Here is a 26561-nt window from a genome sequence, read left to right as displayed (position 1 = left end):
GCTTTGTTGATGTGTGGATTGAGGGTCAGAGAGGTGCATGGCTCTCCCAAAGTCACACAGCAAGGAATAGGCAAGACTTGAATGGGAACTGGGTTCCAAGGTCACCAAAGCGGATGTTTTTTGCCTTGAAGGATACAGCTCCTAGTGACCCAGTCATGTCCTATCACCTGTCCCTGGCCTCCATCTTTGGCCTGAAGAAATACGTAGGAACTGTTGTCGAAGCCCTAAGAAACCCTGCAGCACTCAGAGTGCAGTCTGTACCTCCCAGTACCACTCCCTGGAGTCAGTTAGCCCTGGGTTCTGATCTTGGATCTGCCACTTAGCAGCTGTGTGACCTTGGGCAAGTTAAATGCCCTTTCTGAGCTTCATCTGTCTCCTCTGTAATGGGCACAATCCGAGTACCTCCTTCGCAGGGCTCCTCTGCAGCTGAAATGAGACCCTGGGTGGGTGAGCGCCCGGGGCCTGGGGGTTTGCTGCCCTCCTTCCCTTATCCCAGGGCCCTCACCTCTCTGCCTGGTCGTCCGCAGATGAGCAGGGCAAGGACCACCTCCGGGCGGGCAAGCTGAACCTGGTGGACCTGGCAGGCAGCGAGCGGCAATCCAAGACCGGTGCCACGGGGGAGCGGCTCAAGGAGGCCACCAAAATCAACCTGTCGCTGTCAGCGCTGGGCAACGTCATCTCGGCCCTGGTGGACGGGCGCTGCAAACACATCCCCTACCGGGACTCGAAGCTGACGCGGCTGCTGCAGGACTCGCTGGGCGGCAACACCAAGACGCTGATGGTGGCCTGCTTGTCGCCAGCTGACAACAACTACGACGAGACCCTCAGCACCCTGCGCTACGCCAACCGAGCCAAGAACATCAAGAACAAGCCGCGCATCAACGAGGACCCCAAGGATGCCCTCCTGCGCGAGTACCAGGAGGAGATCAAGAAGCTCAAGGCGATTCTAGCCCAGCAGATGAGTCCCGGCGACCTGTCAGGTGGGCGGCAGGGGGAGCCGTGGCAGGGAGGGTCGGGGACAAGAAAGGCTCTCCCCCTTTGGGTTTCTGCCTCTGGTTTCCCACCTGAGAGGCCTGGAAGCAGTGTCCCATCTCCTCTCAAGTTCATATGAGCATAGATTCCGGGCAGTCGCGGGGAGCTGTGGGTGGTGATGGCCTAGGTGATATCTGCTCGCCAACGCCCCAGGAAGAGGCTGGTCTGTCTGGCTTGTTGCATCAGCTGGGAGCTCTGTCACCCATTCCCTGCCTCCAGGCTGCGCATCTGTCATCCCACCTGTCTGCCTGCTGTCTCTGGGCAGCGTCATGAGGCTGTGCTGGTTAGCAGCTTAGGTGACTCACCGCCTCCTCGCCAAGTCCCGCCCCCCACTCCCATTTAGGCACCTTGTGGTGGCAGCTCTCACACCCAGGCATTTGGGTGTCATCTAGCAGCTAGAAATCCCTACCCGGAGCATGGACCTGCAAGGTCCTTGCAACCAAGGGACTCCAGGGTTTTCTTTATCTGAGAAGCCATTTGGGGAAGGGAGCACCCCAGAGCCTGAGTCCATTTGTCCTTCCATCTCCCCACCCATCTTCCTCTCTATCCATCCATTCTACACACTCGCTGACCTACTCATCCCCCATCCACCCGTCCATCCATCCACCCATCCATCCATTTACTCATTCACCCACCTGTCCATCCACCCATCCACCCCACCCCCGTTCACCCACCCATCCATCCATCCATCCACCCACCCATCCACCCATTCACACACACACCCATCCATCCCCCCATCTGTCCATTCATCTACCCATCCACCCATTCATCCATCCATCCATCCAACCCACCCACTCTCCTACCCACTCCACTATTTAGCCATCTTCCCACCCATTCATCCATTTAATCCACCCATCCATTCAACCATTTTATCCACTCATCCCATCCATCCTACTATCCACATCTCCAGTATTCTTTCACTTCATCCTGTCATCCATCCTTTTATCTATCTTTCCTCTCACCCACCTGTCCATTCATGCAGAGTTCACTGAGCACCCTCTCTGTGCGTGGACCTGTGCTGGGCATGGGGACACAGGTGAATCAGATCCAGGCTCTGCCTCCTGGGTACCTAAGTTTCCTAGGGGAGAAGGACACTCCAGCAGATCATCAGGTGTATTTAGGGCAGAGAGCTGCACCAGGCACTGCAGGGTGGAAGGGAGTGTGTGGCCAAGGCCATCTGGGGGTGCTGTGTGGTCAGTCAGAGTAGGCTTCACAGAGCAAAAGGGCTGATTCAGCAGAGCCTTGGGGAAGGAGAAGTCTCTTGTTGGATGAGAGTGGTCAGTCTATGCAAAGACGCACTGAGGAGTTCCCGTCGTGGCGCAGCGGAAACTAATCCGACTAGGAACCATGAGGTTGCAGGTTCGATCCCTGGCCTCGCTCAGTGGATTAAGGATCTGGTGTTACGGTGAACTGTGGTGTAGGTCGCAGACATGGCTCAGATCTGATGTTGCTGTGGCTGTGGCGTAGGCCGGCAGCTGTAGCTCCTATTCGACCCCTATCCTGGGAACCTCTACATGCGGCAAGCCTGGCCCTGAAAAGTGCAAAAAAAAAAAAAAAAAAAAAAAAAGGCACTGAACTCTAAGGTGCATATGGGATCCACGGGTAGTTCTGCTGGCAGCCTGGTGAGTCAGGTGCTGGGAGAGGGCCAGGTAGCGGCTGGCAAGGGCTGGAGTGGAGAGGGCTTGAACACCACGACGAGGGGTTCCACTTGGGCAGTCTGCCTTCCTCTTCTTTCCCTCCTTCCCCACACCTGACCCTGCTCGGCCCCAGGATGGGGAGGGGGAGGGAACTAGATGGAGGAATGACGAGAGGTAGCAGGAGGGGGCTGGGCTGGCTCTGCCATTGGTTGCCTGACCCAGCCGCTAACATGTCCACACACTTCCCGAGCTTATCTCAGCAGCCTTGCCAGGTAGGGCCTGTTAGCATCCCCTCTTCCCGGATTCAGAGTACACAGCCCAACAAACTGATGGGGGCAGGGCAGGCAGAGCGCGGAGAGCCGGGCAGTAATTGCTGGATTGGGCAAGGGACTCAGCCCCCACCCCGAGCCTCAACATCCTCATCTGTGACATGCCTTGCACCTGCCTTGTCTTTGCTGCGGGCCAGTTGGGAGGATTGCAAGAGATGATTCATGTGTGGGCTTAGCCAGGCGCCTGGCACGTAAGGCTCAACAGACAATACCTGATGCTTTAACTTTAGAGCTGGGCCTGGGAACCAGGTGTGTCTGACTCAGAGCGCCAAGCGGTCCCACCACTGGGAGCTTGCTTGTAGCCCTCACCCTCTAAGCCTAGTTCTTCCTCCGGTCACTGGCATATTGCTCTCTCCCCTTTTAGCCAAACTGGAAATAACGTGTCCATTTTCACTGGCCCTCTGCTCTCTTGCCCTGATTCCAGGCGGGCCCTGCACCCCCATCCCACTGAAGCTGCCCTGGGTGACCTCCTGGGTGTTAAATCTGTCCTCCTAGCATCAGTTGACTCCGATGGCCCTCTCCCTTCTCCTTGAAACCCCTGCTTCCTGGACGCCCCCTGTCCTGGTTCTCCTCCGAGCTTTCTGGCTACTCTTTCTCAACCCCTTGCCCGAGTCTTCCCCTCCCTGACCTGACACGGGGCTGTCCCAGGGCCAGTCCTCTAGCCTTTTCTCTGTGCTCACGCCTAAGGGGGGTTCACCTGGTCTCACATCTCTAAACACCATCTCCGTGCTCACAACTCTCACCTGTGGAACTCCAGCCTGGCTGTGTGATGTGTGTCCAGGTCTTAATTTATAAAGGGACTGAGAAGTAACACAGAGAAGTCAATATCATTGAAAAGGAAAGTTATTGTTACTCAGTTACCCTGGAAATGAGAGAGGCGCGCACACAGGGCCACAGGGGAAGCACCAGTGTGGGTCAGGAGGCAGAGAGGAGCAAGGGGCCGCCAGAGCCAGAGCCTTTACTGGGGTCTCTGTGGGAAGGCACTGCAGGGCAGAAACAGCTCAGGACTGGCTAGTGTAAGTCCAGCGGGATTGGGGCAGAAGGGCCGTCCCTGCGTGGCTGGTCCCCCCCTGTTGACTTAGGGCTGGGTGTGGGGAGAGTTAGCTAGAGGAGGGTGTGGTTTTCTTGCATTTAAAAGGTGGGCTCCTCAGGACAAGCTGGGAACTCTAGGAATTGGCTGGCCCTGGGAGGGGCACTCTCTTCCTGGCCATCAAGTCCCCCAAGATGTCACAACATCATAGAAAAAACCCCAGCCTGGTTGATACACTGTGCCCTCTGACTTCCAGATGTGAACAGCCATCTAATCATCCTTTCAGACTTAACATATCCCACCGAGTCTCACCCTTTCCAGACCTGCTTGTCATGCAGCCGTCCCTACCCAGCTGGGGGCACCTCTCTCCTCCAGGTGTTCAAGCCAGAAACCTTGGAGTCACCCTTGGCTTCTCGCTTTTGCTCAAACCTCCATCCAGTCCAGCAGTAGATCTTGTTCGTCTACCATTAAAACACATCCAGAATCTGCCCCCTGGCCTGAGTCGCTAGCATCTCTCACCTGAATTACTGCAGAGCTCCTCACCCCCCAGGCAGCTCTCCCTACTTGTGTCCTTATCTCCCCCAGCACATTCTCCACAGGGCAACCAGGGAGATCCCTGGGAGTCCCTTCGCCACCCTGCCCAAACCCTCCAAGGGCTGAGTTTAACCCGGAGTTGAAGCTGAAGCCCCCAGCATGACCTGTGGCTCTCTGACCTGTTCCCCTCTCTGGCTTGCTCTTTGCTCACACTCTCCCTCGCTCACTCTGCTCCAGCTCAGCGGCCTCTCGGCTGTTCCTGAAACAGTCACAGCCCCTGTCTGCCACAGGACCTTTGCACTCACTGCTCCCTTCTGTTCCCAGGATCTCGGCCCACCACTCTGCTTCTCTTCCTTCAGAGAAGCTTTCCTCGTGCCTTGTCCAAGAGGTCTTTCCTGTCGATACTATTGATGTTGCTACCCTTCCTCTTGGCTGTTAGTCTCAGCCCCCTTCCTGCTTTCTTTCTCACTTAGAAAGGGTCACTTTTGGGGAGTTCCCGTCATGGCGCAGTGGTTAACGAATCCGACTAGGAACCATGAGGTTGCGGGTTCGCTCCCTGCCCTTGCTCAGTGGGTTAACGATCCGGCGTTGCCGTGAGCTGTGATGTAGGTTGCAGATGCGGCTCGGATCCCGCGATGCTGTGGCTCTGGCGTAGGCCGGTGGCTACAGCTCCGATTTGACCCCTAGCCTGGGAACCTCCATATGCCGCCGGAGGGGCCCAAGAAATACCAAAAAGACAAAAAAAAAATAAAATAAAATAAAGGGTCACTTTTGGGAATTCCCTGGTGGCCTAGCATCCCTGCTGTGGCTCAAGTTATTGCCATGGCTCAGGTTTCAGTTTGATCTCTGTCCAGGGAATTTCCACATGCATCTGATGGGGCCAGAGAGAGAGAGAGAGAGAGAGAGAGAGATAGAGAGAGAGAGAAAGTATCACTTTGTAACATGTTATGCATTTTGCTTGCCTTTCTTGCCTAGTTGAAAACAGTGTGGGAGTTCCCTTGTGGCACAGTGGGTAAAGGACCCCATGTTGGCACTGAAGTGGCTCTGGTTGCTGCTGTGGCTCAGGTTCCATCCCTAGCTGGGGAACTTCCATATGCTGTGGATGCAGAAAAAAAAAAAAAAGGAAGGAAAGAAAGAAAGAAAAAGAATCACTTTGTAATATGTTACACATTTTGCTTTCCTTTCCCCACAGTTGAAAACAGTGTGGGTGTGGAGTCTTGCCTTTTTGTTCAGTGCCAGATCTCCAGTGCCTAGAACATGTAGGTGCTCAATAAATATTTGTTAGATGAGTATGTGCACCTTTTATACAAAATCCTGCTTAAAGTAAATAAGTTCAGTACTTTGAAGTCTTTTTTGAATGAGCACGTAGTTGTCTTTTTATAGATTTCTGCTTAACCAGGTGCACCTGGTCACAGCCCCTCATTTCTACTTTGCTCCCAGCCCTGCTGAACAGTCAGGTGCCCCCAAGGCCGGTCCAGATCGAGGAGAAGCTGTTGCCCCCGCCTGAGATCCAGTATGACCCGGAGGCCGAGAAGCAGCTGATCCGGGAGGTGAGCCCCTGACAGCCGGGAGCGTAGGCCAGCGTGTGGGGCCCAGCAGGAGATCTTCTCCAGAATGATGTCATTTCCGTGCCACCATCACCTTGGCGTTGGTGCTCCAGTCTCCCTTTGGAACCCAGAAAGCTGAGGCTCAGAGAGGTGCATGACTTGCCCAGGGTCTCACAGCTAAGGAGAGTCTGAGCCAGGGTTTGAATGGGTTCTGGACTGCAGAGTATAGTCCATCCCCATCAGTGTCTGCAGGGGTGCAGCCTCAGGCCTGCAGGGAGGGGTGGCTGTGAATTGACAGCATGGGGAGAGCATCCCTGATGGTGGGCATGGACTACTCCTTGGCAAGGAGGTGAGTGGAAGGGGTCGGGGCTGAGAGCAGGGCATCCTGGGTGGGCTGTAGGGAGCCCCCAGGTGCCCATTGACTTGATTGGTGGATAAGTGGGGTGGGGCCTCCCAGCAAGGTCTCTTACCTCCAGGCACCTGGGTCCTGCCATGGATGTCCCAGAATCCCTGGGAGCCAGAGAGCAGGCGGGTAACCCCTGGTTTACAGATGTGGAGCTGACCTCCAGAGGTACTCACACAGCCAGACACGCAGAGCCTCCTAACTCCTGGCTAAGGCTCCATGCCAACTCCAGACTCTGGATTTCCAGAGGTTCCTGCCATTAAGGGCTGCATTCCGAGATCCCAGCACCTGCTGGGGTTTGACATTCGATGGTCTCTTGAGTGCACTGGGTCTTTCCTAGTGGAAAACCTAATGCTAGTCTGGGCAGCTCTGCGGGGACTGGAGCTGGGATGTGTCTGCAGCTGGGCCTCTGCCACTCAGCTGTGACCTCTTGTGGGATCAGCCCGGCGGACCTCCGGAAGCCCTGGTCAGGCTGTGGGGGCCTGGGGCCCAGCCTCTGGGAGGCAGACCGGGTAAGGCCTGGGCCATCTCAGTCCTGTGGGTGGAGGGCTGGGAGAAATGAACCAAAGAGTGCCCATGTGCTGCCCACGACAGGTGGAGGCTTTTACTGTTTGGGGAGAGGTTCAATTGTGGCCCCTGGATGACCCCTGTCCCGGCCCTGTGTAGGCCTGGGAACTCAGCCACTCACTCTGCTTTTGCTGCTACTGTTCTGGGACCTTCTGTGGATGTCAGGCTGTCTCTGGAGCCCTGGGTTTGGCTCCTGGGAAGGTATTAGGAGGAGGAGCCTTAGGAATGGCCGAGCACAAGCCCACAAGATGAGAGTGGTGGCGCTTTGAGGTTCCGAGTGGGTTTTGGACTCATATAGGGACAGGTGGGCCTTGGTCACAAAACTGGGTGGGGAGGGTTGGTCTGGGCAGGGCTGGAAGCATCCTCCCTGAGAAGGGTTGGGTAGGCAGACAGCATGGCTGTGTGATAAGCAGGGCGCTGGCTCCCTCTAGTGGTCAGCAGGGAAAAGAGCCTCTGTTCTGGGCTGGCTGGAGGGTCCTCTACCCTGGGGACAGGGGTCGCCATCTCCTCCTCAAGGGCAGCCTAGAGGGCACTGTGTCAGAGCGCAGCCGCCTGAGGCCACCACCACCAAGTCTGTTTTCTGGCCCTGGAGTTTGTTCTGTGAGCCACGCTTGGAGGAAGAGATGAGGGGGTCGGTCCTCCCTCCCTCTGATTTGTTCTTTCATTGATGACTTTCATATTTATTGAACATCTACTGTGGGCCTGGACCATGCTTTCCTTTCCATCCAGAGCCGGTCAGGACGCTCAGGATGAGGGAGGTGGCCCCAGGGGTAATGGAGGGGGCACCGGGCCAGAGGTCGGCTCAGCCACAGGCTGGCTTCCATGGACTTCCTTTTCCTGCTGCACTGGGGTATCGGACTAGAAGATTCCTGGCGTCCATCCAGCTTTTACAGTCTATGAGTCCAGTTTTTACAGGTATTGTTGGGCAGGTTAAACTCTCCAAGCCTGTGTTCTCATCTCTAGAACAGGTGCAGAGCAGTTTTCCTATTGCTGGAGGATGGTGAATTGAAGGCATGGTCTCATGGCTGGGCTGGGTAACAAATTCCAGGCAAAGCTGGTGGGGGGTTGGGTTTGCACTATAGCCCTCAGTTCAGTCATCAACAAGCATTTTCTGAGCCCATACTAGGTACTGGTCGCTGGAACTGGGGCCAAGGAAGGGTTTAAAGGTAAAGAGCATTGAAAAAAATTTTTTTAATTAAAGCGTAGTTGATTTACAGTGTTGTCTCAATTTCTGCTGTACAGCAAGGTGACCCAGTCATTCATCTATATCTATATCTATATATTTATTTATTTATTCTTTCTCATATTATCTTCCATCACATTCTATCACAAGAGATTGGATATAGTTCCCTGTGCTATACAGCAGGACCTCATTGCTTATCCATTCTAAATGTGATAGTTTGCATCCACTAACCCCAAACTCCCGGTCCTTCCCTCCCCTCCCCCCTCCTCCATGGCAACCACAAGTCTGTTCTCCATGTCTGTGGATCTGTTTCAGTTTGGTAAAGAGGCTCATTTGTGCCACATTTCAGATTCCACATATAAGTGATATCATATGGTATTTGTCTTTCTCTTTCTGACTTCTCTTAGTATGAGAATCTCTAGTTGCATCCATGTTGCTGCAAGTGGCACTATTTCATTACTTTTTATGGCAGAGTAGTATTCCTTTGTGTATATGTATCACATCTTCTTAATCCATTCATCTGTCCATGGACATTTAGGTTGCTTCTGTGTCTCGGGTATTGTGAATAGTGCTACAGTGAACATACGGGCATGTATCTTTTTTTTTTTTTTAAATTTTCCCACTGTACAGCAAGGGGATCGAGTTATCCTTACATGTATATATTACAATTACATTTTTTCCCCACCCTTTGTTCTGTTGCAACATGAGTATCTAGACAAAGTTCTTTTTTTTTTTTCTCGTCTTTTTGCCATTTCTTGGGCTGCTCCCGCGGCATATGGAGGTTCCAAGGCTAGGGGTCGAATCAGAGCTGTAGCTGCCAGCCTACGCCAGAGCCACAGCAACGTGGGATCCGAGCCGCATCTGCAACCTACACCACAGCTCACAGCAACGCCGGATTGTTAACCCACTGAGCAAGGGCAGGGATCGAACCCGCAACCTGATGGTTCCTAGTCGGATTCGTTAACCACTGCACCACAACGGGAACTCCCTAGATAAAGTTCTCAATGCTATTCAGCAGGATCTCCTTGTACATCTATTCTAAGTTGTGTCTGATAAGCCCAAGCTCCCGATCCCTCCCACTCCCATCAGGCAGCCACAAGTCTTTTCTCCAAGTCCATGATTTTCTTTTCTGAGGAGATGTTCATTTGTGCTGGATATTAAATTCCAGTTATAAGTGATATCATATGGTATTTGTCTTTGTCTTTCTGGCTCATTTCACTCAGGATGAGATTCTCTAGTTCCATCCATGTTGCTGCAAATGGCATTATGTCATCCTTTTTTATGGCTGAGTAGTATTCCATTGTGTATATATACCACATCTTCCGAATCCAATCATCTGACGATGGACATTTGGGTTGTTTCCATGTCCTGGCTATTGTGAATAGTGCTGCAATGAACATGCGGGCGCATGTCTCTCTTTTAAGTAGAGTTTTGTCCAGATATATGCCCAAGAGTGGGATTGCAGGGTTATATGGAAGTTCTATGTATAGATTTCTAAGGTATCTCCAAACTGTTCTCCATAGTGGCTGTACCAGTTTACATTCCCACCAACAGTGCAGGAGGGTTCCCTTTTCTCCACAGCCCCTCCAGCACTTGTTATTTGTGGATTTATTAATGATGGCCATTCTGACTGGTGTGAGGTGGTATCTCATGGTAGTTTTGATTTGCATTTCTCTTATAATCAGCGATGTTGAGCATTTTTTCATGTGTTTGTTGGCCATCTGTATATCTTCCTTGGAGAAATGTCTATTCAGGTCTTTTGCCCATTTTTCCATTGATTGATTGGCTTTTTTGCTTTTGGGTTGTATAAGTTGCTTATATATTCTAGAGATTAAGCCTTTGTTGGTTGCATCATTTGAAACTATTTTCTCCTATTCCGAAAGTTGTCTTTTTGTTTTCTTTTTGGTTTCCTTTGCTGTGCAAAAGCTTTTCAGTTTGATTAGGTCCCATGGGATTATTTTTGCTCTAATTTCTATTGCTTTGGGAGATGGACCTGAGAAAATATTCATGATGTTGATGTCAGAGAGTGTTTTGCCTATGTTTTCTTCTAGGAGTTTGATGGTGTCCTGTCGTATATTTAAGTCTTGCAGCCATTTTGAGTTTATTTTTGTGCATGGTGTGAGGGTGTGTTCTAGTTTCATTGCTTTGCATGCAGCTGTCCAGGTTTCCTAGCAATGCTTGTTGAATAGACTTTCTTTTTCCCATTTGATGTTCTTGCCTCCCTTGTCAAAGATTAATTGACCATAGGTGTCAGGGTTTATTTCCGGGTTCTCTATTCTGTTCCATTGGTCTGTTTGTCTGTTTTGGTACCAATACCACACTGTTTTGATGACTGTGGCTTTGTAGTATTTCTTGAAGTCTGGGAGAGTTATGCCTCCTGCTTGGTTTTTGTTTCTCAGGATTGCTTTGGCGATTCTGGGTCTTTTGTTGTTCCATATAAATTTTTGGACTGTTTGTTCTAGTTCTGTGAAAAATGTCATGGGTAATTTGATAGTGATTGCATTGAATCTGCAGATTGCTTTGGGTAGTATGGCCATTTTTACAATATTGATTTTCCAATCCAGGAACATGGAATATCTTTCCATTTCTTTACATCTTCTTTGATTTCTTTGATTAAAGTTTTATAGTTCTCGGCATATAGGCCCTTTACCTCTTTGGTCAGTTGTATTCCGAGGTATTTGATTTTGTGAGGTGCAATTTTAAAAGGTATCGTATTTTTGTATTCCTTTTCTAATATTTCATTGCTGGTATACAGAAATGCAACTGACTTCTGAATGTTCATCTTATATCCTGCTACTTTGCTGAATTTATTAATCAGTTCAAGGAGTTTTTGGGTTGAGTCCTTGGGGTTTTCTATGTATAGTGTCATGTCATCTGCATACAGTGACAGTTTCCTCTTCCTATATGGATGCCTTTTATTTCTTTTGTTTGTCTAATTGCTGTGGCTAGGACTTCCAAAACTATGTTGAAGAGCAGTGGTGAGAGTGGGCATCCCTGTCTTGTTCCAGATTTGAGTGAGAAGGCTTTCAGTTTTTCCCCATTGAGTATTATATTTGCTGTGGGTTTATCATAAATGGCTTTGATTATATTCAGGAATGTTCCCTCTATACCCACTTTGGCGAGGGTCTTGATCATGAATGGATGTTGGACTTTGTCAAATGCTTTTTCTGCTTCTATTGAGATGATCATATGATTTTTGACTTTTTTTTTGTTAATGTGGTGTATGATGTTGATTGATTTGTGTATGTTGAACCATCCTTGTGAACCTGGGATGAACCCTACCTGGTCATGGTGTATAATTTTTTTGATATGTTGTTGGATTCGGTTGACTAAGATTTTGTTGAGAATTTTTGCATCTATATTCATCAATGATATTGGGCGATAGTTTTCTTTTTTGGTGGAATCTCTGTCTGGTTTTGGAATGAGGGTGATGGTGGCATCATAGAATGTCTTTGGGAGTATTCCTTCTTCTTCAACCTTTTGAAAGAGTTTAAGGAGGATGGGCACCAATTCCTCTTTATATATTTGATAGAATTCGCCTGTGAAGCCATCTGGTCCTGGACTTTTATTTGTAGGGAGTGTTTTTATGACATCTTCAATTTCATTTCTAGTGATCGGTCTGTTCAGTTGGTCTGTTTCTTCTTGATTCAGTTTTGGCAGGCTGTAAGATTCTAGAAAATTGTCCATTTCTTCCAGATTGTCAAACTTGTTGCCATATAGTTGTTCATAGCATGTATCTTTTTGAATTGTAGTTTTGTCTGGATAGATGCCCAGGAGTGGGATTGCTGGATCATATGGTAGTTCCCTATTTAGTTTTCTGAGGAACTTCCTTATTGTTTTCCAGAGTGGTTGTACTAATATACATCCCCATCAGTAGCCTGGGAGGGTTCCCTTTTCTCCACACCCTCTCCAGCTTTGATATTTGTAGACTTTTTAAAATCTTATTTATTTCTTTTTTCTTTTTTTATTTTTGCTTTTTAGGGCCACACCCACAGCACATGGAGATTCCCAGGCTCAGTGTCTAATTGGAGCTGCAGCCACCAGCTTACACCACAGCCACAGCAACACCAGGTCCGAGCCGGGTCTGTGACCTGCACCACAGCTCATGGCAACACTGGATCCTTAACCCATGGGGCAGGGCCAGGGATTGAACCTGCAACTTCATGGTTCCTAGTCGGATTTGTTTTCACTGTGCCACAACGGGAACTCCCTATTTGTAGACTTTTTAATGATGGCCATTCTAACTGGTGTGAGGTGATGCCTCATTATAGTTTTGATTTGCACTTCTCTAATAATTATTGATGTTGAGCATTTTTTCATGCCATATGTGTGTTTTCTTTGTCAAAGATTAACTGACTCTAGTCAGTTGTCTGGGTTTATTTCTGGGTTCTCTATTCTGTTTCATTGATCTGTATATCTGTTTTTGTACCAGTACCACACTGTCTTGATTACCGTAGCTTTGTAATATTGTCTGAAGTCTGAGAGAGTTATACCTCCTGCTTTATTTTTTTTCTCTCAGCATTGTTTTGGCAGTTCTGGGTCTTTTATGGCTTCTTATAAATTTTTGTATTATTTGTTCTGGTTCTGTGAAAAATGTCACGGGTAATTTGACAGGGATCACATTAAATCTGTAGATTGCTTTGGGTAGTGTGGCCACTTTAACAATATTAATTCCTCCAATCCAGGAGCATGGGATAGCTTTCCATTTCTTTACATCTTCTTTAACTTCCTTGAATAATGTTTTATAGTGCTCCGCCTATAAGTCTTTCACCTCCTTGGTCAGGTTTATTCCTAGTGTATTTAATTCCAGTATTCCAGGTGTACTTAATTTTGGGGAGTGCAATTTTAAAAGGTATTCTTTTTAAATATTTCTTTTATATTTCACTGTTAGCATACAGAAATGCAACCAATTTCTGAATGTTAGGCTTGTATCCTGCTAACTTTGCTAAAATCATTTATCAGCTTGGGTAGTTTTTGTGGAGTCCTTAGGTTTTCTATATATAGCATCATGTAATCTGTATATAGTGACAGTTTTACCTCTTCTCTTTCAATCTGGCAATCTTTTATTTCTTTTGTCTGATTGCTATGATAGAGCCTGTTTTGTGGGTGGCGGGGAATGGTCTATTACCAACCTCTGCTCTACGGGAGGGAGGGGGTTTGAAAGAGCAAAGTCCTCCTATGGGGTGGTCTGGCTTTTGATGGTTTATCCTCTGTTGCAAGAGGACACAGAGCTTTCTGGCAGAGCTGCAGGTGGACAGGAAGCTGTGGGGCTGGGACAGGGGAGGGAGTTCACCTCTGACCTCTTCAGTGTTCTCTGTGGAGGATGAGACAGGAAATGGGGGGAGTGGAGGGTTGCAGAGAGAGGGGGAGAGTGGAAGGACTGGGAAGGGGGGCTCCCCACTTAAGAGGTCCTCCTGCAGTTCGGGGCTGCACATTTACAGGTGAAAATGGAAGCCAGTGCTGCCACATGTGTGCATGTGTGTGCGTGCAAATATGTGTGTATCCTCAGGCAGGATGTAGGAGCCATTGGGCTGAGGCCTGGGTTTAACTGGGGTCAGGGCTCTGCTGGGAGGGAGCAGAGGAGGGTGCTGGGGTGATGGAGTCAGGGGTGCTTGCTTGAGGGATGGGTGTAGTGGGCCCTGGGATGCCAGCTGGGTGAGGGAGGAGGCCAGGCTGTGGGCAGGGCAGGAGAAAGCAGACAGGGCATGGGCTGCAGGTCTCTGAGAGGCCATTAGAGAGCTGCGTGCTTCTAGCCAAATCTGGAACCTCCCTGGGGCTCAGTGATGTTGCAAGTATTGCTCTGAGGCATTACATTTTAATGCTTCACTTCTCTCCCACCCCCAGTGCCCAGGTCACGCTCTATGCTGGGGGATCTGGTGGGGTGGGGCTGTCCCACCGCCAACCCTGCCCTGTTCCTCTGGCTTCTGCTGCTGTGGGACCCCTCTGTCAGGAGCAGCTCCAAAAGACAGCAGGGCACAGACTATCATTAGTTCATAAATGCCCAGCCCTCCCCATGGAAGATGCGTATCAGATGCCCAAACAGTTCTGCTTCTTGCACTTGCTGATTCAGTGGCAATTCGCCGAGTCCCTCCTCTGCTCGGCACTGACGCTGCAAGATGGGATGGAGCTTGCTCTGCTGGAACCTGTGATCCAGGCTAAGAAGTAATAGGTGCAGTGACAGAGAGTGGTGACGGGGGTCTTCCGGGCGGGTGGTCAGGGAAGGCCCCTCTCTGAGGGGGTGTTACTAGGCGAGGCCTGAAGGGACGAGCTTGCCAGGGAGTCAGGACAAAGGCCTTGCTGGAGGCTGGGGTGGGGGAAGGGGTGTGTCTTGGAGAGGGGAGTGGCTGGCATGCCCAGGAGTGGCAAAGATGGGGTGGCCAGTCAGATCACTAGGGACTCAAGGTCAAGTTGAGGAGGACAGATTTTATCCTTGAACATAGGAAGCCACTGAAAAGTGATCTATGGATGCGTAGCTACCATGTGGAGAAAGGTCTGGAGCAGGAGTGGAGGGGAGGGACCAAGTCTGGACAAGAGCTGGTGGTGATGGCAAAGATGGAGAGGAAAGCAGTGAATAAAAATATTTTCCTCAGCGTTCCCATTGTGGCTCAGTGGGTTAAGAACCTGACTAGTATCCAGGAGGATGGGGGTTCAATCCCTGGCCTCGCTCAGTGGGTTCAAGGATCTGGCATTGCCGTGAGCTGCAGTGTAGGCCACAGACGCTGCTCAGGTCCGGCGTTGCTGTGGCTGTGGTGCAGGCCAGCAGCTGCAGCTCCGATTGGACCCCTAGCCTGGGAACCTCCATATGCTGTGGGTGTGGCCCTCAAAAGAAGAAAAAGAAAAACAAAGTCGTCATTGATGGGTTGAGGACCATTTGGTTAAAATACTTTAGTTGATGTGAAAGGGTGATCGTGATCTCTTGCTTTGGGGAAAAAACAGGTTGCAAACAAATATATACATTATTAGCCCATTAAAAATGCACAGGGAAGGAGTTCCTTCTGTGGCACAGTGGGTTAAGAGCCTGACTGTAGTGGCTCAGGTCGCTGTGGAGGATGCGGGTTTTTTTTTTTTTTTTTTTTTGTCTTTTTGCTATTTCTTTGGGCCACTCCCGTGGCATATGGAAGTTCCCAGGCTAGGAGTCAAATCAGAGCTGTAGCCGCCAGCCTACGCCAGAGCCACAGCAACGCGGGATCCGAGCCGCGTCTGCGACCTACACCACAGCTCACGGCAACGCTGGATCGTTAACCCACTGAGCAAGGGCAGGGACCGAACCTGCAACCTCATGGTTCCTAGTCAGATTCGTTAACCACTGCGCCACGACGGGAACTCCATAGATGCGGGCTTGATCCCTGGCCTGGCACAGTCGGTTAAGGATCTGGCGTTGCGGCAGCTGTGGTGTAGGTCCCAGCAGCTGTGGCTCAGATTCAATCCCTGGCCTGGGAACTTCCATATGCCCCAAGTGTGGCCAGAAAATTTTAAAAAAATGCATAGAGAAAACTCCAGAAGGGTCTTTACCAGCCAGTAATCATCCTGGGGGTGTGGAGGTAATTTAAATTTTATTCTTTTGGCTTATTTGTATTTTCTGGGTTGTCTGAATGGCACGAAAAGGATTACCAAAAGCTGAAAGCTGTGTTCTGAAGCGTTGCTAAAATGCGGCCTCCCTTGTCGTCCCGCGCCTCTCCCAGGAGTACGAAGAGCGCCTGGCCCGGCTGAGGGCCGACTACGAGGCAGAGCAGGAGTCCAGGGCCCGGCTGGAGGAGGACATCACTGCCATGCGCAACTCTTACGATATGAAGCTGTCCACGCTGGAGGAGAACCTGCGCAAGGAGACAGGCGCGCCCCTGCCCCTGCTTCCCGCCCCCTCCTCAGCCCCGGGGCCAGCAGGAGGGAGGCTAGCCTGTCACCCCCTCACCCCACTCACTGACACAGAGCACTTTCCACACCGTCGGACTCAGTTGTTTACTCCTAGCAAGCCCAGCCCAGCAAGGCAGGCAGCACAATCACCCTCATTTTCTAGATGAGGAAACTGAGGCACAGAGAGGGTACGTAACTTGCCCATGGTCACACAGCCTGGTAAAGTGGAGCCAGGATTTGAACCCAGGCAGTGTGATCCCAGAGCCAGTGTTCTTCCCCACAGCACTGCTTCTTGATGCCTTGACCGCAGGCAGGTCCGCAGCCCAGGACTGACGTGGAGTTAGAAGTCAGCCCGTCTAAGTCCCGTCCCCCAGTTTCTGCATTTTCTCCTTTCACTTTTGACCCCATTTGTTACCAAAGCAACCACCTCCTAAAATACGCATTCAATCCTTAGCAAGAACTTTTACCTTCCTGGACATTTTTGTCTTCTATTTGACATTCTAGAATGTTCCACTGCACCACTATCTTTCAAACACCTGTGCTGCCAGGCAGCCCAGACTTCCTAGTACTCACTCAGATATTACACAACCTACCTTGTGTTGGTGATGACGTTGGTCACAGTGTTGGTACCATTTGTTGGGCATTGCTCTGTGCCAGGTACTGAGTAGGAAACTCTCTCAGTGAGTGAGGACTCACTGCCTCCTGCACTGCAGCTGTGCAGACGGAGGCTTGGAGAAGCTCAGGCCAGGAGCTAGGGAGTGGCTGTCCCCTTTCCGCAAAGGGAACATTAGAGGAGCTCAGGACATGGTGACAAAGAGGTGGCTGCCGGCAAACTGGGAGCAGGAGGCCTGTGTGATCCTCGTCCAGTCCCAGCTGGCAGGGAGGTGCCCCTCTTGGTGTAGACCCAGAAGAAGAGGGAAGGGCAGATTCTAGCACTTTCTGTTCCTGAGTGTGTCCCCTCCAGTCCAGAGTGAATATCAGGCCTCCGAGGGATTTTGTTTGGTCTCTCTAGTATTCATCCCCAGCATTCATTTAACTCTCACGGTTCTAGCTTATCCTGTGGACAAGAGCCCTGAGCTGGTCACCCAGAGGGGGGCCCTGAGGGTCTTGGGTGAGAAATCTGGTGTTGGGGAGCTCTCTGCTTTGGAGGTGATAAGATCTGCCTGGCAATCAGTTTATGTATTAAGAGCAGTCCTGGAGTCCTGGAGTTCGGGAGTTCCCGTTAAGAACCTGACTAGTGTCCATGAGGATGCGGGTTTGATCCCTGGCCCCATTCAGTGGGTGAAAGATCCAGCATTGCTGTGAGCCGTGGCATAAGTTGCAGACATGGCTCGGATCCCATGTTGCTGTGGCTCTGGTGTAGGCTGGCAGCTGCAGCTCTGGTCTGATCCCTAGCCTGGGAACTTCCAAATGCTGCAGGTGCGGCCCTAAAAAGGAAAAAACAAAAAAACCCAAAAAACAGAATAGTCCCAAGGCAGAGTGGTAATGGCTGGGGAGGTCAAAGAATGGCGAGATCACAGAGCTCGTCAGGGAGGACTTCCTGGAAGAGGTGGAAGGAGATAGGGCTTAAGTTCTGATGCGCAGGGGGGTAGAGATGGGAAGCCAGTATTTGGGGGCCTGGGAGGCTCTGGCCCTGAAGCTGGTCTCCTGGACCAGCTTCCGGGTGCCCCTGGTCTTGGGGCCAGCTTCCGGGTGCCCCTGAGTCGCACCTGTAAAAAGCTAAAAGGAGGCCTCCATTTGCAGAGACCGCCGTCCTGAAGGCCGAAGTCTTCCACCAGGCTGAGGTCATGTCCAGGGCTGAGTTTGCCAGCAGGTCTGAGGACTCCCCGACTTTCCAGTACGAGACGGCCGTGAGACCCGAGATCTACGCCATGCCCGACACCCTGCCCGGTGAGACGGGCTTCAGCGCTGAGGCTGCGTCCAGCTTCGAAGAACTGCCCCAGGTGGAGGCCTCCAAGTCGGAGGTTTCTTTTAGGTCCGAGGCATCTTCCGCACTGGAAGAGACGGCCGTCTCCGCGGCCTTCCCCGGGCCCGGGGACCCCCGCAGCCTGGAGTGCTCCGTGTCCGAGGTGGAGGCCCAGGGCGGGTCCTCCCTGAAGGAGGACATCAGCCGGGAGGCCGCGCAGCCCCTGTGGGAGGACGAGCCCTTCTTCCAGGCAGAGGAGCGGCCGTTGTCGGCCCTGGAGCTGTTACCAGGCCTGCACGACCCGTTTGCCGAGGTGGAAGCCAAGCTGGCCAGGCTCTCCTCCACGGTGGCCGGGGTGGACGGGCCCCAGGTGGACGTGCCCAAGGTCACCACGCAGGTAGCTGAGGTCGCGCCCGACGCCAGGCAGTGGTGCGGGGGGCGGCGGGGGGAGGAGAGGTCGTGGGGCCTGCGCGGCCTCCCCAACGCCAGCAGCACAGTCTCTGGGCGGGCTCTGGGGTGGGGGCGGCTGGGAAAGAGCAGCGCTGCCGCTTGCTCTGTCGATCAGTAGGAAGACTAGGATCGAGGTCCCAGGGGAGGCCAGGTGGGCACCTGTTCCGCAGACGCAGGGACACCTGCGCGGGGAGCTTCCAGGCGTGAAAGAGCTGGAGGCAGCCTGATCACCCTGGTGTGCTCTCTGTCAAGGGGACTCTGAGCAGATGCAGCTACCTCTCAGGGACCACCCAGGCATCCTGAGAGGCGGCCCTTCCTCCATCTGCCCGTTTCTTCGGTGCCTTCTCCCTTTTCACTTCTCTTGATGTTGAGAAACCTTGTTTCTTCTCTTCCCTTCTTTCCTCCCCTGCTGTCCTTTGTCCTTTCTCCCCCTTCCTTTCCCTCCTTTCCTGTGCAGGTGAGTGCTTGGATGTAAGGGACAGGCCTTTAAGATCAGGCAGACCTGGGAGTTCCCATAGCGGGTTAAGAACCCGACTGGTCTCCGTGAGGATGCGGGTCCGACCCCTGGCCTGGCTCAATGGATTAAGGATCCAGCATTGCTGCAAACCGCTGCATAGGTTGCAGATGCGGTTCGGCTCTGACGTTGCTGTGGCTGTGGTGTAGGCCGGCGGCTGCAGCTTTGATTCAGCCCCTGGCCTGGGAGCTTCCATATGCTGCAGGTGCAGCCCTAAATAAATAAATAAATAAATAAATAAATAAATAAATACAATTAAATCAGACAGACCTGGGTTCAGACCCCACCTCTGCTACCCAATTGTGTGACCTTGGGCAGTCACCTTTCTGGGCCTCGATTTCCTCATCTGTAACATGGGGATGCTTGAAGAGGTCATGCAGGTAATGCTTCGGGAACACAGCCAGTGCTCAGGATGTGCCCTGTCTCCCCCCCTCCCCCGTTTCCTCTCTCTGCAGTTTTCTCCCCTCTTCTGCTCTCCCTCCTTCCCACCCCTTCTCGCTGAAGTGACAGGCAGGAGGAGGAGGTAGGGTTGGTGAGCAGTGTGGGGTGCTGAAGGGGAGGCCCGGGAGCAGAAGATGATTCTGGCCAACCATTCCTCCCCCCACCCCCCGCTGCCCCACAACCTGTTCTCCTGCAAGCACCCCTCCCTGACAGAGCTGCTGGAGCCTGCTGACCTCAGGGCTGAAGCTGAGATAGCCGATGACCTCCTGACCAGGACTGTGAGTGTCCCCACCCCTGCCAGGCCCTCTGTGTGGTTGAGGGCAGGGGTGGGTGGAGGTTCCAGGGGCCTGGTTCTTCCTGTGATGCTCCTGCTTATCTCCTCTCTCTCTGGCCTCTGCTTCCTCACCCATGAAATGGGTACAACAGCTCTGTTTGGCCACACTGCAGCATATGGAGTTCCCTGGCCAGGGATCAGATCCGAGCTGCAGCTGTGGCAATGCCGGGTCCTTAACCCACTGTCCCAGGCCAGGGATCAAACTGGTGTCCCAGCGTCCCAGCAACGCAGAGGCGCTGCTGATCCTGCCATGCCACAGCAGGAACTCCAATATCTCTTTTTATTGATGTGTTAATAAGAGGCCAGAGTTCTACAGTGAGTTTCAAACTCTTCTCAGCCATGGAGCCCTCATCTAAAGCATAGAGCTGAGGCTGTGTGGTGGAGGAAGGCTGCAGGGCAGGTGCTGGGGGCCCCCGAGGCAGGAGTGGGGCCCATTTTGAGCTCAGCTGGTTTCAGACCCTCCGACTTTTTACTCTTCTGCTTCAGAGAGCACAGCCGGCCAAGGGGAGTGGGACGAAAGCTTTAAATCCACCCGCATTCGTGGAGAGTGAAAGCAAACTGCTGGCCTCTGGACCTGATGGCTGGGTAGGAGCCGGCACTGCACGTTCTCAGGAGACGGTAGACGGGGAGGCCACGGGCACCCTGATTGTCGGGTGACACTGGGATGGGGCCCAGGCAGGAAGGAGGGGCCGGGGGAGAGTACCAAGCAGGGGGTTAGCAAGTGCCCGAGTCCTGTGGCTGGAAGGACCATGACGTTCTGAGTGACAGAAAACAAGGTCTGAGAAGTGGCAGGATGGGTGGGCCACTGGCAGGGGGCGGGTGGGGGAGGAGGGGAACAGGCAGGCGGATGCGGCAGGCTGTGGAAGAACCTGGATTTTTACTGCAAGCATGATGGGAATCTGTGAAAGATCAATTTATATTTTAAGAAAATTGGAGTTCCCGCCATGGAGCAGGGGGTTAATGATCTGGCTTCTCTCTGGAGACACCAGTTCAATCCCTGGCCCGATGCGGTGGGTTAAGGATCCTGAGTTGCTGCAGCTGTGGCAGAGGTCACAGCTCTAGCTTGGATTTTGATCCCTGGCCAGGGAATTTCCATATGCTGCTGGTGTGGTCCAAAAAAAAAAAAAAAAAAAAAAAAGAAAAGAAAAGAAAAGAAAAAGAAAAGAGACTTTTCCACATGGCTGCCATATGGAGTCTGGACAGTGAGAGATGGGAGAGGGAGCTGGGGGACTGTTTTAGGTGGTGTTGGTGGAAATGGTGGCACATTTTTGTATAACTAGGTGTCCCTAAGCCAGAAGTGATTGGTCCCAGACTGCCAGGGGCCAGGAGCCCCCATCTGGGATCAAGGTTTCCATGAACTTGGGTCTGGGAGTTGGCCTCCCGCCTCCACTTTGGTTCCTCTTTGTGCCCAGGAGGTTGGCCTGGGCCCGGAAGTGACTGAGGAGGTGGTGTTGGCTCCAGAGCCCGGTGTGGAGGCGGAGGCTGAAGCCCAGGTGGCCTTGGAGCCTCAACCTCAGCCCCTGTTGACCATGACAAGTGCGAGAAGGGACAGTGTGGGCGTGGAGGTGGCAGTGCTGACTGATGACCTACTGCCCATCGTGGACCAGCAGCAGGTGCTTGCCCGGTAAGTGCCTGAGCCCAGGGCTGGTGGGACCCTTATGGGGCCAGAGGGAGCTATGCTCTGGGCACGGGGGTGGAGGTGGCCATAGATTCTTCTTGAGCCCCACCCAGCTCTCCTCCTGATGTGGCGGAGGAGCCCCATCCTCTCCAGAAGCAGCGGGGCCAGGATGGCACTCAGGTCAGCCAGTGGCAGGGCTCTGCTCACCTAGCTGCATGGGTGCCACCAGATATCCCATCAGGTGCCTGCTGGGGGAGCAGCTGCTCCAGGACGAAGGGGAGGGACTGATCCCACCTGGTTTTTTTGGGGCCAGGCCTGCAGTTTTCAGGAGCTCGGGGCAGGGAATGCAGGCTTTCCCCGGGTCCCCAGGTCCCAGCTGAGCCTCCAGTGCCCTCCCAGATGGAAGACATCCCCCTAGGGACCGGCCACCCCAGACACACCCCCGGGGCCGCCTGCAGAGCTGGGCTTTCCTCGCTTGCTGTGAGGATTTGTGTAAATCACTGAACATCTCTGAGCCTTGGCCTCACCTCTGTAGATGTAATGTCAGGTCCACCACCGTGTCAGAGACAGCCCCGGGGTTCAGCCCCCTCCTGGCCCCACAAGCCATAGTTTAAGCATTAACTGAACAAATGCTATACACTGGGCAGCAGGACACAAGCAGGCATGAGGTGCTGCCGGGGCCTTCAAGGGGCTCTGGGTCCAGGCGAGTGAGGCAGGTACATGAGGCCCGGGAGGGCAGGTTCTGGAGTGCTAGGCATGAGCAGGCTGTGCAGTTACTGCCCGGATTCCCAGCCGCCGCCTCCACCGCTTCCCAGCTCTGCCACCTGGACTGAGGTTAACCTCTCTGTGCCTTGGCTTCTCATCTGCACTGTGGGTGACCGTGAGAGTTCCAGCTTGAGAAACTTCTTGGGAGGGTCACATGAGGTGGCAGCTCGGTGTCTGGCATGCAGAAAACACTCGGCGCATGTGGAGGTTTTCGCGGTGTGGTCTGGGGTGTGGTCAGGGAGGGCTTCTTAGAAGAGGGGACATCTGAATCAGGTTTGCATGACAGGTGCCTAAGGGGTGGCATTTGAGGTTCAGAGCACAGCCAAGGCGGCACAAAGGTGCAGAGGGCAGAAACCATCTGGATATTTGAGAAGTAGCAGCCCTGGGTTAAGGCTGGAGCGAGCTGGGGCGGGGTGGGGGGGCGGCTGCGGAGGGAGAGGAGACATGGAGGCCCTGTGTGCCCCCAGGGCTTGGGCTTCATCCTTGTGGAGACCCTAGAAGGATTTTAAGGAGAGCAGTGACTTGGACGTGGATCCCTTGTGCCCGGGCTACTGTCGTCCTCAGAGCTGAGGCTGTAGCGCATCTGGCCTGGCTGCTGGGTTTGCATGACTCCGTTCGCTCCCTGAGCATGACCTCCTATCTCCTTATGAGTCCTTGTAACGCCTTTAGTTGTGCCCCTTACATCCCTTTGAGGAGAGGCAGAGTTCAAAACACTTCTATGGTGCTTTAGTAGCTGGAAAGTTCCACACAAGCCTTTGTTTGTAGTTATTTGAAACTTGTACTTTTAAAAGGCAAGACTCGAAACTTTTTTTTTTTTTTTTTTTTTTTTTTTTTGTCTTTTTGCTATTTCTTGGGCCACTCCCATGGCATGTGGAGGTTCCCAGGCTAGGCGTCGAATCGGAGCTGCAGCCGCCAGCCTACGCAGAGCCACAGCAACGCGGGATCTGAACCGCGTCTGCAACCTACACCACAGCTCACAGCAACGCCAGATCGTTAACCCACTGAGCAAGGGCAGGGATGGAACCCGCAACCTCATGGTTCCTAGTCGGATTCGTTAACCACTGCGCCACGACGGGAACTCCAAGACTCGAAACATTTTTGAGCATTTTAGATATAAATATTTAAAAAAACCCCACACTGCCCATGTCCCTGATTAAATATTGTGCACTTATTGTATGGAACATTCCCCACAATCCAGGATTATTCTTTTGTCTTTTTTTGTTGTTGTTGTTGTTGTTGTTGTTGCTATTTCTTGGGCCGCTCCCGCGGCATATGGAGGTTCCCAGGCTAGGGGTTGAATTGGAGCTGTAGCCACCAGCCTACGCCAGAGCCACAGCAACGCGGGATCCGAGCCGAGTCTGCAACCTACACCACGGCTCACGGCAACGCCGGATCGTTAACCCACTGAGCAAGGGCAGGGACTGAACCCGCAACCTCATGGTTCCTAGTCGGATTCGTTAACCATTGCGCCACGACGGGAACTCCCCAGGATTATTCTAATCCGGCAGGTTGCGGGCCCCTGGGCCTGCTCTGCTTGTGGAACCTTCAGCACTGCAAGGTGGGTGGCAGGTGGCAGGTGGACCAGCTCTGGGTCCAGAGGGAGCCTCTTGCCCTTCCTGTGGGGCAGAACCACAGGAGGCGGCGGAATACACAGACTTAGAGCCAGGGAGATCTGGCGGGAATGCTGGGTCAGACCCCAGCCAGCCACTTCCTTTCTCCGGGCCTCCCTGTGAAGTGGAGTTGTCGGAAGGAGTCAATGAGATCGGCGGGACGGCCAGGGCTCAGTGATGGGCGGGCTCTGCCACGGTTGCTTTCTCCTCCGTGCTGGCAGCTTGCAGCTGTTGGAGCAACAGGTGGTGGGCGGGGAGCAGGCCAAGAACAAGGATCTGAAGGAGAAGCACAGGCGGCGGAAGCGGTACGCGGACGAGCGCAAGCAGCAGCTGGTGGCGGCCCTGCAGAACTCGGACGAGGACAGCGGCGACTGGGTGCTGCTCAACGTCTACGACTCCATCCAGGAGGAAGTTAGGGCCAAGAGCAAGATGCTGGAGAAGATGCAGAGGAAGGTAAGGCTCTGGGCCCAGGCCCCGCCCCCGCCGGCCCCGCCCCATATGCAGGCGGCGCTGGGCTGGCATTCGCCCTGGGTCTTGATGCCTGGGTGTATTCCATGCCTGATGTGTGCCACGCCCTGTTCTGGAAGCTGTCACGGTGACAGGTGCGTCTCTGTAGTCGTGGAGCTCATGTTGCAGGGGGAGAGTGTGTGTGTGTAAGAAATAGCAGCAGCGAAACAAGCAGGAGACTCAGGAAGGGATAGCCCGCCGAGGCAAACACGGGAGTGGGCGTCTTTATTTTTATGTCTTCACTTTTATTGAAGTGCACATGCTCACATTACAAATGCACAACTGAATTCATTTCTACAAAGGGAGTGCCCTGTGCAAAAACGCACCAGATGGAGGCACTGAGTGTTAATAGAACCCCAGAAGTTCCTGGGGCCCCCTTAGATGGGAGAACAGGGCCATTCTTGTGGAGGGGGTGACCTCTGGGGTGGGACCTGAAAATTAAGAAAGAGCAGATGTGTGATGACTTGAAGGAAGAGCTGTCTGGGCTGAGAGACTGGCCAGTGCCCAGGTGAGGTGGGTGGCTCTGGGGGCAGAAAGGCAGCTATGTGGCTGAGCGTGGGGCATGAGGACTAGAGGAGAATGAGGTCCTGCCGTCTGTGATGGTCACAGTCACTGTATGTCCTTTAGAGCATCCTCCAGGTGATCTGGGTCTCATAATGTCCTTGGCCACCTGCTCTCCCCGCCTCCTCCCCTCTCAATACTGGCATCCAGGGGATCTTGCCAAAGCATAAAGCTGATACTTGTTCTCTTTTAAGTCTTTTGTTTTTAACTTTTCTTGGCTATTTCCATGCCTTTTCTTGATACCTTTTATATCTTTAATTGAATTTGTTCTTTCTTGTAATGTGGTCTACATACCTAAGTTAAAAAAAAATTATTTCCTGATTTAGATGAATGTCCCCCTTCACTTCTTCATTGTTTTTGTCCATTTTAGGATTTTGGATTTCTGATTTGAAATTTTCATATGTGTTAATCTTAAGGAAATTTTATTCACCTTGGGGTGTTGGGTTAATTTTTAATCTGTTTGGTTCTTTGTACTTGTGCTTTTGGGGGACTTTCCTTCTACTGAAATACTTTTTCATTTTCTGTTTTTTTTTTTTTTCTTTTTATGGCTGCACCTGTGGCATGTGGAAGATCCCAGGCTAGGGGTCAAATCAGAGCTGCAGCTGCATGCCTAACTCCACAGCCACAGCAACAGCAGATCCAAGCTGCATCTGCAGCCTATGCCACAGCTTGTGGTAACGCTGGACCCTTAACCCACTGAGTGAGGCCAGGGATCAAGAACCCAAATCCTCATGGACACTATGTTGCGTTCCTAACCTGCTGAGCCACAATGGGAACTCCTTATTTTCTGTTATCATAGTTTCGATTAGATACACCTGCTCTCCTGTTGGTTTTACAGTGTCTTGTTTTTCCGCATCTGAGTAACAGTTGAATGCAGAGGTTGTTGAGGATGGAGCACACAAAGTGCTCGTTGAACTAAGGTATCTTGAGACTGAAAAATGAGGCAGGCAGCTCCATATAGTCAATGGATCAGTGTATGATAGGGTAACTTCCTCACAGGGTGGGTTTGGGCGGATAACTATCTAGAAGCATTCGCAGAGACCATAAGTTTTTCAGTGTTTGTGAGTCAGCATCTGTTCTGCAAAGAAGTTCCGTCTGTCCTTTGTTCAGCTTCCACATGTCAGTGAAAGCATTTAATGTTGGTGTCTCATTGTATGGCTGACTTCACTTAGCATGATAGTTTCTAGGTCCATCCATGTTGCAAAAAATGCTGGTATTTCGTTCTTTTTAATGGCTGAGCAATATTCCATTGTGTATATGTACCACATCTTCTGGATCCACTCCTCTGTTGATGGACATTTAGGTTGTTTCCATGTCTTGGCTATTGTGAATAGGCAGCTGCGGCTTTGTTTCAGTCCCTGGCACAGGAACTTCCATATGCTGCCAGTGTGGCCCTTAAAAAAAATGTGGTACTGAAAATTCCACAGGGTTGCTTTCCCTGCTGGAGGTCCTAGGAGAGAAGCCATTTGGAGGTTGGCAGACTTTTAGTCCTATGGGGCTGCAGGGGTGAGGGTCCCCTCTCCTTGCTGGCTGTTGTTCTCAGTTTCTGGAGGCAGCCTGCATTTCCTGGTGCTTGGTGCTTTTAAAGCCAGCCTGCCCTGCAGAGTCGCTCCCCTGCTTCCAGTCTCGCTGCCACTCCTCCTGCCTTGCTTCTGTGAGGCAGCTCTTCTGCCCTCTCTCTGCCCCTGCTCCTCCCACAAGGCGCACTTGCTTACACTGGGCCCGCTAGATAATCTAGGATA

At 52.2% G+C, this 26561-nt stretch overlaps 1 protein-coding gene across 21 annotated transcripts in view; it reads left to right on the top strand.

Annotated features, from left to right (window-relative positions):
- Positions 1 to 26561, top strand: part of KIF17 (kinesin family member 17) — a 55382-nt gene that overhangs the window by 17088 nt on the left and 11733 nt on the right. For 12 of the 21 annotated variants that reach the window (XM_084963155.1, XM_084963154.1, XM_084963148.1 and 9 more), the window contains 8 exons: positions 528 to 980; positions 6003 to 6112; positions 15945 to 16092; positions 17857 to 18416; positions 19622 to 19702; positions 20245 to 20343; positions 21171 to 21382; positions 23973 to 24204. In XM_084963155.1, the coding sequence (XP_084819281.1) occupies positions 528 to 980; positions 6003 to 6112; positions 15945 to 16092; positions 17857 to 18416; positions 19622 to 19702; positions 20245 to 20343; positions 21171 to 21382; positions 23973 to 24204 (1895 nt within the window). Of the gene's footprint in view, positions 1 to 527; positions 981 to 6002; positions 6113 to 13608; positions 13704 to 15867; positions 16302 to 17856; positions 18417 to 19621; positions 19703 to 20244; positions 20344 to 21170; positions 21383 to 23972; positions 24205 to 26561 lie in introns of those variants that run through there. The other 9 variants (XM_084963159.1, XM_084963158.1, XM_084963153.1 and 6 more) reach the window with 2 other exon arrangements.

The sequence above is a fragment of the Sus scrofa genome, chromosome 6 (assembly GCF_054392235.1).
Source record: "Sus scrofa isolate SSC_HxYL_T2T_F1_AM1 chromosome 6, Sscrofa_HxYL_maternal_Yorkshire_Landrace_v2.0, whole genome shotgun sequence".
Classification (NCBI taxonomy): domain Eukaryota; kingdom Metazoa; phylum Chordata; class Mammalia; order Artiodactyla; family Suidae; genus Sus; species Sus scrofa.
Note: the sequence above shows the minus strand (reverse complement) of the source record. Positions and strands in the feature narration are given on the sequence as shown.